A 15529-nucleotide genomic window follows, 5' to 3' on the forward strand; every position below is an offset into this window, starting at 1 on the left:
TTAAATGCAAATACATAGTAGTTAAAGCCACCTTTTTAATATTAGCCAATAACCTAGACGGTACCAACATTTCATGCATTCCTTCTTTATAATTACTTCACTATATTGAGGACACAGGGAAAGTTTTGCTATTGTTCTCCTGTTTTCCTCCCCTTGCCCTTCCTCTGATCTGCACTGCATTACATTCACAGATGGCCAGTGCATTACCTTGGGCTCAAATAGAGTGCTGTGGACAGAAAAAAACCACAGGATGTCACAGTTTCTTGTGCCTCGGTCTGTCGGGGTGGGTGGGTGGTGAATGGCTATTTACTCTGGGTCGACTTTCAGGCCTTAAATGACTAGGTTCCTGTCTGGAGGGCTTATTTTTACTCACCATTTGCTCCGATTTCTCCGCTTTGTCTTTGATGTCTTTGATTTTGCCAAAGAGTTGCTGGATGGCTTTCTGGGCCTCCTCCAACGCCTGGAAGAGGAGACAAAAGATCTAAGATGACCCAAACAGCACCGCGGTAGCGTTTTCTTACAGTTCGCTGTCAGTTCGATGTTTTCCGTGAAACAGCAACCTGAAGTTCACTGGCTCAAGTTGAGTTTGTGTTGGGCTGGTTTCATCGCTTTCAAACTAGGCGATTAGAAAAACAGACACTCAATCTAAATCTTTCCGCCACATCAAAAGCAATTAATAATGAACTCGTATTTAATATGAAAATACAGGCTGAATGACGTTTTAATGAACAGGCTTCCTGCCTGCCCTCCTGACCTTCCAGCCACTATATTATTTTTAGCGGGAAGATTCCCGCACTACAACAGGGTGGGGAACAAACCGCACGACCTGGAGAAACCAGTTGCAGGCTAAGACTGCAGCAGCTGCACTGTTGGCCCTTCCACATGTTGCCCCACCTGATGTCACCACATCACAAGACTCCCGGCTCGGCCCTGATGCCACTCGAATGCACAGTCACGGCCAGTGGTGCACCCCCCACTGCAGCCACACTGGCAGTGTTTGGATTCTGACAATGCATAATTACGGTTTTCTTCAAGAGCAGCTGCAGTACTGGATGAGTGGGAATACTGGTCACTGCCAGTGGATTTAGAGAGACGTGCCTGGCCCGAAAGCAGAGAGAGTTTGGCCGTCTCTTTTCCCTCGCTCCTTCACAGGCAAAAGGAATGCTAACAGCCGGCACCAGCTGCCCCCTGGAATTTACCACTTTTACAAGCCTCCTCAAAGACACAGAGATGCTTTGAGCCACACACACACACAGTGTGTTAACAGCGATGCATTTCTAAGAAAGAATTCTTCAAATTGCAGTATTGCAAAGCCATGCCAAGACTTTCACAGCTCTGAACAAGAAGCAGAACTAGAGCCCAGGTGTTACTTGGGATCTAGTTTATAGAGGCCACGTTGTGGAAGAAACCATCCAGAGCTGACTGAAAAAGATGGACTGCTTGTTGGAGGACAGTCCTTGGATTTCCTCCTTATACTGCTGATCAGGAGAATGGGAAAGGGGTTTATTTGGATCTGGCAGGAAGAAGAGCAGCTGCTACGCATGTGGACTCTATTTGCAGTTTCAGGATGTTTTCCCCCCCTGATGGTTTAGGCAGGCCACAGACCATAAGACAACATGGATGCTGAGATGCCTGCTCCATTTCCCAGTAGTGTTGTGACTCGACTGAAGAATATGTAGAAGTGTTGAGAAAGAACAGCTGTTGACAGGCAGGAATGAGACTGTGTGATTATTTCCTCTGTGGTTATGTCGTTAATCATATACAGCATTCCACACATACAATGTTGGTAATTATCCTGCATTTAATTATTTTAGCACTGTCAAAATTAGCGTGTTAACGCAGGCAATTCATTTTAACGCAGTTAACACAGGAGCAAGGCTAGGGTTGGCCACCCCACTCACAACTGCTGCTTCAGTCTCTTTTTTTCTTGACAAGAATTGCATTTTAGTCGCAGAATGTCTTTATGACCACATCAAACAGAAGACTCTAACTTCACTTCAGTGCCAGGCGCTAGTCAACCAAACGCCGGAAAGGTACAGGTGACAGGAGCTTTAGTAGAACAACACTGAACTGTGGACAGATGAGATATTGTCAGGTCATATGTCAGTAAAAACAAATTTACCTGTCCTGTTAGCCGTTATACTGTGCTTGTAGTGCGTGCTCTTCAACTGCACACACAAATACAGAGGCGCGCTGTAGCCTGTGTTATTTCATATTAAAGCATGCTAAAACTACAAGAATGCATGTCAGACACATGTCATGTTTAGCAGCGGCAGCTCTTAAAGTAATAGCAGCCCTAACATAAACTAATAACCCAATAACCCAGCTGCTGTGATGTTTATTAATCAAAGAATAAAAGAAAAAATGAGCAAGTCAATAACTTTTGTAGCTTTAAGGATTCATCAATGTTTAATTTAGAATTTAGTGTTTGATATTTTTTTTTCTATTTCTGTATATTTCCTACTTGCCGAAGGGCACAGGTAAATATTGCGAAATGTGAAGATTGTTTTAAAAAGTTGTTATTTTTTAAAGTCTAATAAATGTTACAATTTAAAGCTCTCAGTTATACTGTAATGTTGAATGGCTATGATCAGTGGTTAAATATTAAGAAAAAAAATAATTTCCTAGAGACATCAGTAATATTCGCCTTCAGTTATAAAAAAAAAAAGTCATTAAACAAATATTAAAAATATGGCTTTATGTTGTTTCTACATTAATTAGAATCTTGAATGTGTAATTATTGCAATATAAAAGCACAAGTTTTTTTGTTTTCGTTTTTTTTTTTTTTAAATCGATTGACAGCACTAAATTATTTACTAAAATACAATATTATGAAGTAAAGCGCCTGGTTGTCCCATTCTAACTTTAACGCTCTATTGTACAATATTTCTATGTTATGCAAGATATTAAGCATGTTGGGTCAAAATAAAATACCTATTTTTAATAGCTATGGTCATTTTATGACATGTGGAAAATGCATATTTTTGCAGAACCGCCCTCAAATTTACAATTTTTTTTTTTAGGAATTGCTTAAATATTGCCTAGAAGAAACATTGTGCTACAGGGTAATGTACATTACTGTTAAAAAGTTTGGGGTCAGCAAGAAATTAATAGTTTTATTCAGCAAGGATGAAATTGATCAAAAGTGACAGTAAAGACTGTTACAAAAATAATTATAATTTAAATATTTAACTTTCTATTCACAGAATGCTGAAAAACATGGTTTCCACAAAAACACAAAGCAGCGCAGCTGTTTTCAACATGACAACAAGATTTCTGAAGGATCATGTGACACTGAAAACTGAGTAATTCAGAAAATAAATTGCATTTTAAATATATTACAATGATATTTCACAAAATTACTGTTATACTGCATTTTGATAAAATACTGCAGCCTTAGTGAGGCTAAGAGACATCTTTCAAAAACATTTCACAGACCCCCAACTTTTTAACAGGTGTGTAGCTGTTGCTGCTATCATATTTTTTTTTATATATATATATATATTTTTTTTTACATTATTAAAGTCTACTTTAATACTCTACACTGCTCTGTAATGTATGCAATAGATGGTTAAACCCTAGGCATTTAAATCAATAAAACAAGCGTTGTTTTATTTATTTTAGGAAACGTCAAAAAAAAAAAGCTCTGTCAGCAATGCCCCAGATGACTAAAACAACACCAAAGGGACAGAAAGGGATCTGTCTATATCGACTGATAGAAACCCACACATGCAGTAAACTTTCCATCCTGTGTTTAGATTAAATATTTATACTACATTCTTGGGGAGGCTCCTTCTCGGCATTCCTAATAAGCAGCTCCAGATGCCAAAAACTACATGAGACATCCTGATCCCAAATGGCTCCCTGACAGCTATAAACCTCTCATCTGAATGCTCCATCTGGGAACAACAACATGGCAAACTTTTTATATGGAACTTTCTGCAGCATTGAGGAAAATAATGTATATTAGCACAAACCCTGCATGAGACAAAGAGGAAGGCAAAGCATGGGTTGTCCTCAATTAATTCGCACCAAATGCTTTGGCTCACTGTTGACTTTCCTATATGAATGATATCACACATCCAACAAGTTTCCCCACATTGTCAACTGCTTTTCCAATTCAGAAAATATTTCCAAATATGTTGTTGTCAGTTAACAATAGTTGAACAGTATTTTCCACACATTGTAAATGTTCTGATTAGAACCACAAAAAATGTTTAGATAAGTCGGGCAAAGACACGGAGTACATTTTTTCCTAGTAAACAAAACAAAGTGTGGTGAACAGCTGATTATTCCACTGAATCCACATCAGAGAAAACCATAAAAAACATTACTTAATAAAATAAACGCAAATTTAAAACAAAATATGTTTTCAAAATTTAAATGATTTCAGCTAGTGGCCTAGATACTCATTTTTATTATGTTTTAACTTGATGCACTAAAATAACTAAAATATTAATGTTAAACATTAAAAAACTACTACTTATAAAACAAAACCAAAAAATATAAAAGCAGGGATTCTGTAGGTTTTTTGAAGGTAAATAAAAGACTTCAAAACCATCATTTAATGCAAATACTTCATGAATTTAAGATGTTCTGTTCTGATTAAAGACCTTAGTAAGCAAAAACCCTATAAAATGAAAAATATGTGTTAAAAAAATTATTCAAAATACTAATAAAATATGATAGTATCTCAATGATACTACAACAACGTTGATCCAAACAGCAGGCATACAATAACAATACCAGAAAGGAGGGTAACAGTGGCTTAAACTGGGTAAACATCTGTGTTGTGACTGTCTCAGACACTATTTATCAGGCCCTCAGCTTCAACCAAACTTCAAAGAACCCTGACTCAGTCGCAAATAAGACAGCCAATGATCATTTCTAACTTTAGCATTTTCTGTTTCACAGGAGAGTATGTGAAAATACTCGGTAAAGACAAACACATCCTTCCACCTCCTCCACACAGCTAGAAATGTCATCAAGCAGACCCCTGAGATCCTGTTCCAGACACGGATGTCTCCATCTCACTGATAAATACTGCACAGACTAAACAAAAAAGAAAAAAGAAGCTGCAGCGGGTCTTTCCAGGCCTCCTTCTCTCCGTCTCCACATCAGCCTGGAGCTACATGTGTAATCCACACTTCCCCGCCGTTCCATCTGCTGAAAGGATTTTTCCTCTGCTCTGTGGAAACAACTCAGAAGGTTACGGGCCGTGAGACTCGTGGCCCAGTGTTTACGGCGATCCATTCAGACACAACCAATTTCCACAAGCGGTGCATGCTGGGAATTCAGGAACAGCTGAACCCACTTGCAGGTCTAAACCACGCTGCCTTTCGACATCCCAATAAAGGGGTCGCATTTCACCTCAGCCTGCCGCTGTGATTAAGAACGGATCTGTGTTGAATCAACATTTCCAGCCTGCTCCAAGAAATAGCAGGACACTAAACCACAATGTGGAATGGAATTGCTGCTGAGAACAGGGAAATTCAGAGTAAAGTGTGCCTTCCTTTCCAGGAAGAGACAGCATCTGGGACTCTGAAGAGCCTTGGTCACTTCCAGAGACGTGAGATGGAAGAGATGCGCAACACAACGATGGTGTTGAAAGCCGCTGTGAAGTGGACAGAGTGGTTTTCCACGAGGAATGTACGAAGGCTGCTTTAACCACTGCTATGATTTCATTCCAGAGTACAAAAACACATATACTTCATTTAATAATGAAAAGTTTATCTTTGTTTATTCACCCTTATTTTGTTCCAAACCTGTATGGCTTTCTTTCTTCTGTGGAATACAATAGAAGATATTTTTACAAATGTGGCTTTTTGACCACATAATAAAAATTCAGTGCTTTTTGACCGTCATTGTACGGACAAAAACAGTTCAAATGTCTTCCAAAATATCTTCTTTTGTGTTCCACAGAAGAAAGAAAGTCTTAAAAAATTATTCTGGATCAAGAGAGTAATTACTCACCTGTCTGCCATCTTGCCCCACATTGGTCTGTCCCCTCACCACTGTCCTGATGTTGTCATCCAGTCGTCTGATTAAAAGAATTATTTACAATACAAATTCAGTAAGCTGAAAACCTAAAGAACCTCCATATATAAATGCAGACCATATCAGAGTCTAAATAATTGAAACTCACCTGATTTTAAGTCGAATGTTATTCACCACTTCATCTATGTTCGCCAGTGACTACAAAAAGGAGGATTTGTGGGAGGAAAAATAAACATTTTCACTGAAATACATCAGCTATCCTTTAATTTTATCTCTTTTAATATTCAACATCTTATCAATCACTTCTCCATATCCAGACAGCATAGTGCCATCTAGTGACCAAAAATATGAACAGTAAATAGAGGAGAATTTCTGAAGTAATGTGAAGGAAAGCGTAAGTATTAGTAGCATTATTGGTCACTGGCATATGGGTCTTAAATTATCTGTATTATCAATGCTAACTGTATATAAGAGTATAATTCTGCTTAAAGGGATAGTTCGCCCAAAAATGAAAGTTCTGTCATTAATTACTCACCCTCATGTCATTCCAAAACCATAAGACCTTCGTTCATCTTCGGAACACAAATTAAGATATTGTGGATGAAATCCAAGATTTCCAAAAATTTATTTTTCAGAAATCAAATACTTCTTGTGCACAAATGACCCCATGCTTGTTTCCCATCAGCAACCCCACGCTCATTTGTCGTGATACTCTCGTGAACGTGTGTCAAAGAATGACACAGAAGAAAGAAATTGCTGAATTTTTGTTTTCTTTGCACACAAAAAGTATTCTTGTAGTTTCATAAAATTAAGGTTAAATCTCTGATGTCACACATTGACTATTTTGGTAGTTGTGAGCTGTCTATGCAGGGCCAGAAAGCTCTTGAATTTCATCAAAAATATCTTAATTTGTGTTCTGAAGATAAACAAAGGTCTCACAGGTTTGGAACAACATGAGGGTGAGTAATTAATGACAGAATTTTCATTTTTGTGTAAACTAATCCTTTAAATACACAAAACAAGTTTTTTGAATGAAGGTATACATTCATCATGTTGATCATTGCTCAAGTTTTTTTTAATTCAGACTCACCTGTTCTGTTGGAAACAAGGTATTAATGTATTCAACAGCATTGAAGTCGGCTCGATCCAAAGGGTCTTGGCTGGGGAAAACCTAAAAAAGGACCAGATAACATATGATACGGCCAAAACCTGAAAAGCAGGCTCTGCTAAATGAGGTGGTCACAAGGTTTCCAAAGATGTTCTTTGAGTCTAAAGTGATCAGAAAGCTTTTCTACACTGCAGTCTTTTCAGGTGGCACCTTAACAAATAGATCAAGAGAGCCTGAACTCTATTACTGATTGTATGCTGGACTCAGTGGATGTAGTAGAAGAATGAATATGACTCGACTAGCCATTATCTCATTAAATAATTCCACACAAGTTTTAGTCACAGTCTTTTTCCTTACTTAACGTCTTTTAGAGATAAAACTGTTTTCAAGGTTTTCAATATTTCTATAGGGTATAGGGTAAATCCAGCCTTATGCATGTGACATATAAATGTTTAGAGAATGTATGTGTTACCAATATCCCAAACCATCTGATTATATTTTAATAAACCCTTTTGATAGAGTCTAAACATCAGAAAAAAAAATAATAATAAAAAAAATCAGTCTATGCACAAGTTTTCTATTAAAAAAGGAAAATAATCATGCGTTACGGATGTGACAAAAAAGGACACCGTTTTTGAAAGACTACATACTTTGTAGGATTTCTAAGAATTAAAAATGCACCAACCAGACACAATAATACCCAACAAATAGAGAAGTGATGGCTCTTCACATAACATATAATTTTTAATTTTAATGTGTCTATTTATGAGGAATATGTACTGTTATGGATGTGACAAGCCTGAAAATAGCACCAACCAGACTATGGAAAATCATGCACTAAAAATAAAAAAATAAAAAATCTATAAAAACTGTAAGAGAGACCTTACATGGGTATCTGAACCACCAATGTGCTATCAGTAAAAACTTTAATTTTTCATGGTAAGGTTGACATTTGCATGGAATTACCCTATAACAAAAAAAAAAAATTCTTAGTAGCATTTTATACTATATTTCAGTAAGTACACAGACTAAGAATAGTCCATTTTACGATTCTTAACAGACATTTAGATAGAAACATTTCAGTGTAAATTCTTTATTTTATTCATCTTCTACACATACATGGTTGAAACCCCAGAATTTGTCTAGGTGTCTCCTGTCTTGACACCTGCCTTTAAATAACAAGCTAGCAATGACAAATTTGCGTTTGCTGGTCGTTTTAAAACGTTCAGAAAAGTCCGTTTTGACACCAGCTATCCACGTAAACTAATACATAACGTGATAAATAAACCAGACATGACCAAAACTGTGAGCATTAATGGAGATGTATCAAACTGGCTATTAGCATCTCAGCAGAAGACATCAGCTGACAGCTTGTGCTCTCTGTGACACTGCAATAAAAACAGACACAGCGCCAGTTGATCTGAGTTACCTGCTCAATGGCCAGCTGGACTTCTGGAGTAAGGTGTAATATCGCCTCCAAATCTTCCACAAACTCTAATTCGTCATCTTCCATCATTGTGAACAGTAAACAGTCGTTTTATTTCCCTGTGCTGACGTGATACTTCTTTACCGGTGTCGATGCTCGGGGAAAAATATGATTCATTAGCGCCATCTGTGGCATTGGAGACTCAACACAAAACGCTCTGTAGAGGTGTTGAAGCTAATAATTTGATTATATTTAAAAAGATTATGTTTGTTTATTTTTACAATATTGGTCTATAAAATGACCAACTCACCTAATGTTGTAATATTAGATCATATTTTAGAAAAGTAAAATAGTTTTTAGATTTCTAAGGACATTTCCTAGGAACAGATTTACCATAAAATAGCGAGCATCAAAACTGCACAGAAATAGAGCAAAGAAGAGTCTGATGTCTCTAATGAGCCAGTTCTCTTTAATTAATGAAAACATACAGCATACATTTGAATCTGAACAGGTAACTCTGGTGAAAAAAACAACATATGCTGGTTAGGTATGTTTTGATGCTGGTTTAAGCTGGTCCTTTGCTGGTTTAAGCTGGTCCTTTGCTGGTTTAAGATGGTCCTTTGCTGGTTTAAGCTGGTCCTTTGTTGGTTTATGCTGGTCCTTGACCAGCAACATGACCAGCAGAAACCAGCAAAGGACCAGCTTAAACCAGCATCAAAACATACCTAACCAGCATATGCTGTTTTTTTCACCAGGGAAATGGTTTGAAATGTTAACTACTGTGCTCTATTTCTCTCTGGCACCTTAGCTTAAAGTTCAAGATTAGCTTGCTGTGAATTCAAGATCCCTGCTCCTGTGTACTTTGTTTCCAAACTGTAAATGATTGATCTTATTACTCACTGAGATACGGTCTCAAAGCTCTCAGACATGAATGAGTTCATAGAAGAGATACAAGATGCCTCAGGAGCAGCTGGACACTCTCTGCTATAAAATAAGAGAAGGACTGCCTAAATGGAGGGATATTTTCACATGGTGAGTGGATGCAAACTTACATATTGAAAATCGATCCTTTTCTCTTTGGATCAGTCATGCTGAATAACATGATTATCGGGATTTAGTGTTATTTTAGTGCTATTTGTGTTTTGCTGTCATATTTATTGCTGTTGTTCATTGCAGGCAACTGTTCAAAATTCTGCTGATGGGACAAGGCCTCTCAGCACTGATCTGCGGGACTGCTGTAACATCTCAGTATCTGGCGTCCGTTTACTATCTGAATACTCCCATGCTGCAGAGCTTCATTAATTACGCCCTACTGGGCATTACTTACACCATGGCACTGATCTTCAGAAGAGGTATTTGATCACCAGTGTATCAGAAATGTAATTCATTTCTTTGAGTGTGTTTAATTCTCGTTCATCTGGTACTGTTATCCACTTTTTTGTCATGTGATATTCAGGATGCCTCTCTTTTAATGTAGGTGATGGCAATATTTTGCAGATATTAAAGACAAAATGGTGGAAGTATCTATTATTGGGACTGACAGATGTGGAGGCAAATTACGCAGTGGTGAAAGCATATCAGTACACCACATTAACCAGCATACAGGTAACAGCTTTTTCTGGATGTGATGTGAAGTCTTTTATGCTCACCAAGTCTTCATTTTAAACTTTGGAACTGTAGCGAAGGTTCTGAATGTGTCACTTGTAAAACATTGACAAAAGAAGAATCTGATTTAAATTCTCAATGCAAGCTGTTGTTTGACTAGCTGACCTTTCTATCTGCATTTCAGCTGCTGGACTGCTTTATTATTCCGGTTTTGATGATCTTGTCCTGGTTCTTCCTGAAGACCCGCTATAGGATCATTCACTACGCAGCTGTATGTATTTGTCTGGCCGGGGTAGGAGCCATGGTGGGAGCGGACATCCTCGCTGGCCAGGAACAGGGATCTTGTGAGGAGCAAGCTGCTTCATCCGAACATATTACACACATACACACATATAAATATACACACACACAGTGCCCTCCACTAATATTGGCACCCTTGGTAAATATGAGCAAAGGTGGCTGTAAAAATAAATATGCATTGTTCATCCTTTTGATCTTGCACTTAAACATATAACAAAATTCTAACCTATCACTAAAGTAAAATAATGGAAAGCGGGGGGAAAATCTCATTATGAAATAAATGTTTTTCTCTAGTTCACATTATTGGTGTACAGTTATTGGTTTTCTCCTATAGTGCCTGATGAGTTTGGAGAACACCTGACAAGATCACAGACCATTCCTTCATACAGAATCCATTTCCTCCAGATCAGACTCCCAGTTTCATGTTGGTCCTTTTTTACTCAGTTCACCCCACTCGTTTTCTATAGGGTTCGAGTCAGGGAACTGGGACAGCCATGGCAGGAACTTAATTTTGTGCTCAGTGATACATTTTTATGTTGGTTTTTATGTTTGTTTTGGATCCAAACCACAGCCCATTGCAAGATTTCTAACAGACGCAGTCAGGTTTAAATTTTTATCTGTTGGTATTTGCTAGAATCCATGATGCCATGTATCTGAACAAGATGTCCAGGACCTCTGGCAGAAAAATAGGCCAGCAACATTAAAGAAACAGCAGTATATTTAACCGTAAGCATGGGGTACTTTTTATCCCTGTTTGAACCAAGCCCATCAGTGGGTTTGCTGCCAAAAACACTTTTTTTTTCATCTGACCATAGAAGCCAGTCCCGTTTGAAGTTCAAGTGATGTCTGACAACTAAATATCCTGGAGTTCGTTTTCAGATGAGTGAGGAAGATTTTTCTTGAAACTCTCTTGAACAATTTGATATATTTTTTAGGCTTTCGGGCTCTAAGACTCAACTAATCTCTGCAGTTCTCCAGCTGTGATCCTTGGAGAGTCTTTGGCCATTCAAACTCTCCTCCATTAGGAAGATATAGACACACGTCCTCTTCCAGACAGATTTGATCTTAATTATTGCCCTGATGGTGGAAATGGGGCTTGTCAATGCTTTAGCTCTTTTCTTACAGCCACTTTCTATTTTGTGAAGCTTAACAATCTTGTTCTGCACATCAGAACTACATTCTTTGGGTTTACTCCTTGTGATGGATGATTAAGGGATTCAGCCTTTGTGTTCCTAATATTTACAATCCTGTGGAACAGAAAGTCATAGCTAAACAATGTCATGCTTCTAGTCACCCTTGTGTGCTAAAATGGGAATATACTTCAGAAATATTTTACTTTCTAGGGGTGCCAATACCCCCACTTTGTGAATATTTTGAATGAAAGACAAAAAAAAAAATATATATATATATATATTCACAGCTGCCTTTGCTCATATTTATCAAGGGTGCCAATATTAGTGGAGGGTACTGTATATAGCATAAAATGTAACATAAGTCAAACCATGACTATTATTAATTCCTGTGTCAACAGCAAGTGACATTCTCCTCGGTGATGGTCTGGTCCTACTCAGCGCCACTCTGTATGCCGTCTCCAATGTGTGCCAGGAATACACAGTGAAGAATCTGAGCAGGGTGGAGTTTTTGGGCATGGTCGGCCTTTTCGGGTCAATTATCAGTGGAATACAGTTGTAAGATTTGTTCATGAATCACAAAAACAGTAGGTGAGTTTCTGAACGTCAGCACCACATCATCATTTCATTTTGTCACCTACAGAGGGATTCTCGAACACAACGAAGTGTCTAAAATTCAGTGGACATGGGAAATCGGTAAAGTACGGCAATGCGAAATTAAATTTTTTTAAGTTATGTCAGTCAGATCATCTAAGGCTTTATTTTTCACCTCTGTCCTTAGCTCTTATCTTAGCTGGATATGCTCTCTGTATGTACGGCTTCTATAGCTTCATGCCTGTGATTGTAAAGATGAGCAGTGCCACAGCGGTCAATCTGTCCTTACTCACCGGAGACCTCTTCAGCCTGTTTTGTGGGCTCTTTTTGTTCCAATACACTGTGAGTAAAATACTTTATTAAAACATACACTACCAGTCAAAAGTAACAGTAAGTTTTTAATGTTTTTTTTAAAGAATTCTTTCTGCTCACCAAGCCTGCATTTATTTGATTTAAAATACAGAAAAAGCAGTAATGCTGTGAAATATTTTTATATTTAAATATATTTAAAATAACTGCTTTCGATTTGAATATATTGTAGCTCTGTGATCAGTCTTCAGTGTTACACAATACTTTAGAAATCATTCTAATATGCTGATTTTCTGTTCAAGAAACATTTTTTTTTATTATTATCAATATTTAAAACAGTTGAGTACACTTTTTTTCAGGTTCTTTAATGAATAGAAAGATCCAAAGATCAGCATTTATCTGAAATAAAAAGCTTTTGTAACATTATACACTATAGCGTTCAAAAACTTGGAGTCAGTATAATTTGTAATTTTTTAAATTAGCAAGGATGCTTTAAATTGATCAAAAGTGATGATACAGACATTTATAATGTTATATGTTACAAAAGTTACAAAAATTTCTATTTTCAAAGATGAACAAAAATAACTGTTTTTCATGATAAAATATTACATGTTTTTGAGCAGAAAATCAGAAAAGAAATTTCTGAATAAATGTGACTGGATGCTAAAAATTCAGCTTTTCAAGGAATAATAATTTTAAAATACATTCAAATAGACAAGAGTTTTTTTAAAGTAAAAATATTTAACAATTTTACTGTTTTACTGGTTTTTTTTTTTGTACTTCGTATCAAATAAATCCATGCTTGGTGAGCAGAAGAGACTTCTTTAAAAAATATTAAAAATCTTACTGTTAAAAAACTTTTGACCTGTAATGTATGTATTTTATATTATAATAATATTATTTATAAATATTATTATATATATATTATTATAACACATACACTATTAAATAAAAGTGCTTTGAAAGGTTCTTCACGACGCCATTAAAAGGTTCTTCATGATGCCATTAGAAGAAAAGTTTAAAGAACCATCTCTTTCTTACCTTTTTATAATATGAAGAACCTTCCTTTGCCACAAAGAACTTTTCTGAAACAGAAAGGTTCTTCAGATGTTAAAGGTTCTTTATGGAACCATTTAGACAAAAAAGGTTCTTTATGGCATCGTAAAGCACCTTTATTTTTAAGAGTGTATATAAAACATTTTTTTTAATGTAACTTGGTGATTTGCAACATTTCTTATTATTATCAGTGTTAAAAACAATTGTGCTGCTTAATGTTTTTGTGGACACCACATTTTGTTTAGGAATCGTTAATGAATAGAATGCTCAAAAGACTGTAACTTTTATACAGTTTAATGGATGATTGATGAATAAAAGTATTAATTTCTTTCCAAAAACAAAAGATCTGATTCCACACTCATAAACTGTATTGCACATAAATGGAAAAAAAGACAAGCCATTAAAACAAGCAATAAAAAATGAATTGCTGCCTTCAATTTGATTAAAGTATAATAAAAGAAAAAAAGTCTGCAGTGATGTTCAATGCACTGTTCAATGCCAGTAGTATCTAGATGTGTCCTTGTATTCTTATCTCAGATGTTCTGGGTCATTGTGACATAGAGTTTTATATTTCTTTAATGTGTGAGTGATTGTTTTGAGTGCTTTACACCCTCAGCTTACTCTTTGACCTTCCTCAACAAAAAAAAAATTTAGTAATTTAATTAATATACTAAACGCATAGCACATAATTCATGAAACTCATGTTTTTTAGTCCATATTTACCTCATTTGTTCTTCTTCAGTTCTCAGGACTGTATATCGTGTCATTGGTGGTGATCCTCATTGGTTTCATCATGTTTAACACCGTCCCTACACTGACCCAAACTCTTGCCTTGTCGTCCGACGAGGAAGGTTGTGACAATCACGGCGCTGAGTTTGATAACGACAGCACTCAAGGCTGTGTGGATGAGATAACCTGTGCACAAGCAGAACAAGATCAAATCAAGAGCCAAGTGAATGAAAGGCAGTCAGCATGTGTCGTCATAAACAGTGTTAAAATGTAATTTTGTTAAATCCATGGTAAAACAGACCAGGACTTTTTAGTTTTTATTTATTTATTATTATTTTTTTTTTGTCATAATATTTTAATAGTGAATTATGCTGATGAATCAAATGAATGAACTGCATTTTTGTTATGAGGGAGTAACTCTTAAGAGTCTGACAGATGTTCTTATCTCATGACATTTTATGTGTTCAAACAGATAAATGTTATCACTGTTGGCAAACAAACTGATATATATGGATCTGTGGATGCCACTGTTGTCACTTTAAACTTATATTTATTGTATAAAGAAGTGGTTTGTGAAATTAATAAAACACGATAATAAAAGAAAAGTTTATTAAGAGGAATGTGTTTATGTTGATTACTCAAAAGAAGTGAAATCCAGTCCAAGAGCTGCACTGATACCAAATATAATGGTATCATAACTAAATTATATAGTATATAGTTTGCAATCATCAGGTGTGTGTTTATGCAAAGAGATGGAGTTATCTCTTTTGATAGTCCTATAATTATCTCTGAGTATTGCATGTCCCATTAAATAGATCTTTGATTTTACATGGGTAAACATTGCAAAAAAGTATTATTGAATATATTCATTTAACAAGTGTTTTCCAACCAAGATCAAAGATCTATTTTATGACAACTGTTAATATAAAAAGGATTTACATAATACAGTGGTGCATTATAGTTTAAAGGTTATAGCAATTAAATGTTGGAAAAATGTGGATACATTTTAGAGAAGAGACACTTAATTTAAAAACTACGTATTTGTTAGTAGCTGGGCTTCCTTACTATCCAGATTCTCGTGATCTTACCCTGGACTTTCCCATTGCAATATTTCATGGTTTGCCTGAGGTGGGCAGCATCATTGTCCACACCAACAAAAGGATTAAAGTCTTGCACAAACTTTAAAACCACATATGAAGGGTTTAATTACATGAATCAATTCTGTTTTGTCAACTACTATGACATACTGACTGATTCAGACCATAAGGAATCATT

At 36.3% G+C, this 15529-nt stretch overlaps 2 protein-coding genes across 4 annotated transcripts in view; one reads left to right on the top strand and one right to left on the bottom strand.

Annotated features, from left to right (window-relative positions):
- Nucleotides 1–8685, bottom strand: part of vps53 (VPS53 subunit of GARP complex) — a 34792-nt gene extending 26107 nt beyond the window's left edge. For all 3 annotated transcript variants that reach the window (XM_051128587.1, XM_051128586.1, XM_051128585.1), the window contains exons 1-5: nucleotides 8535–8685; nucleotides 7088–7168; nucleotides 6146–6195; nucleotides 5974–6040; nucleotides 374–460 (exon numbers count right to left, since the gene is read on the bottom strand). In XM_051128587.1, coding sequence (XP_050984544.1) covers nucleotides 374–460; nucleotides 5974–6040; nucleotides 6146–6195; nucleotides 7088–7168; nucleotides 8535–8621 — 372 coding nt within the window. In that variant the 5' untranslated portion in view covers nucleotides 8622–8685. The remainder of the gene's footprint in view (nucleotides 1–373; nucleotides 461–5973; nucleotides 6041–6145; nucleotides 6196–7087; nucleotides 7169–8534) is intronic.
- A 757-nt stretch (nucleotides 8686–9442) lies between these two features.
- On the top strand, nucleotides 9443–14859 carry slc35f2l (info solute carrier family 35 member F2, like). Its single transcript, XM_051128598.1, has 8 exons — nucleotides 9443–9563; nucleotides 9708–9883; nucleotides 10009–10136; nucleotides 10321–10480; nucleotides 11968–12124; nucleotides 12210–12262; nucleotides 12348–12502; nucleotides 14268–14859. The coding sequence occupies exons 1-8, from the start codon at nucleotides 9487–9489 to the stop codon at nucleotides 14526–14528; spliced, it is 1167 nt and encodes a 388-aa protein (XP_050984555.1). The 5' UTR covers nucleotides 9443–9486; the 3' UTR covers nucleotides 14529–14859.
- The last annotated feature ends 670 nt before the right edge of the window (nucleotides 14860–15529 follow it).

Source organism: Labeo rohita, chromosome 15, assembly GCF_022985175.1.
Source record: "Labeo rohita strain BAU-BD-2019 chromosome 15, IGBB_LRoh.1.0, whole genome shotgun sequence".
Taxonomy (NCBI): Eukaryota; Metazoa; Chordata; class Actinopteri; order Cypriniformes; family Cyprinidae; genus Labeo; species Labeo rohita.

Coding starts and splice junctions, on each gene's coding strand:
- slc35f2l (XM_051128598.1), top strand. CDS start 9,487: ATGCCTCAGGAGCAGCTGGACACTCTCTGCTATAAAATAAGAGAAGGA. Junction 10,137..10,320: donor CCACATTAACCAGCATACAG/GTAACAGCTTTT, acceptor TCTGCATTTCAG/CTGCTGGACTGCTTTATTAT. Junction 10,481..11,967: donor TGGCCAGGAACAGGGATCTT/GTGAGGAGCAAG, acceptor CTGTGTCAACAG/CAAGTGACATTCTCCTCGGT.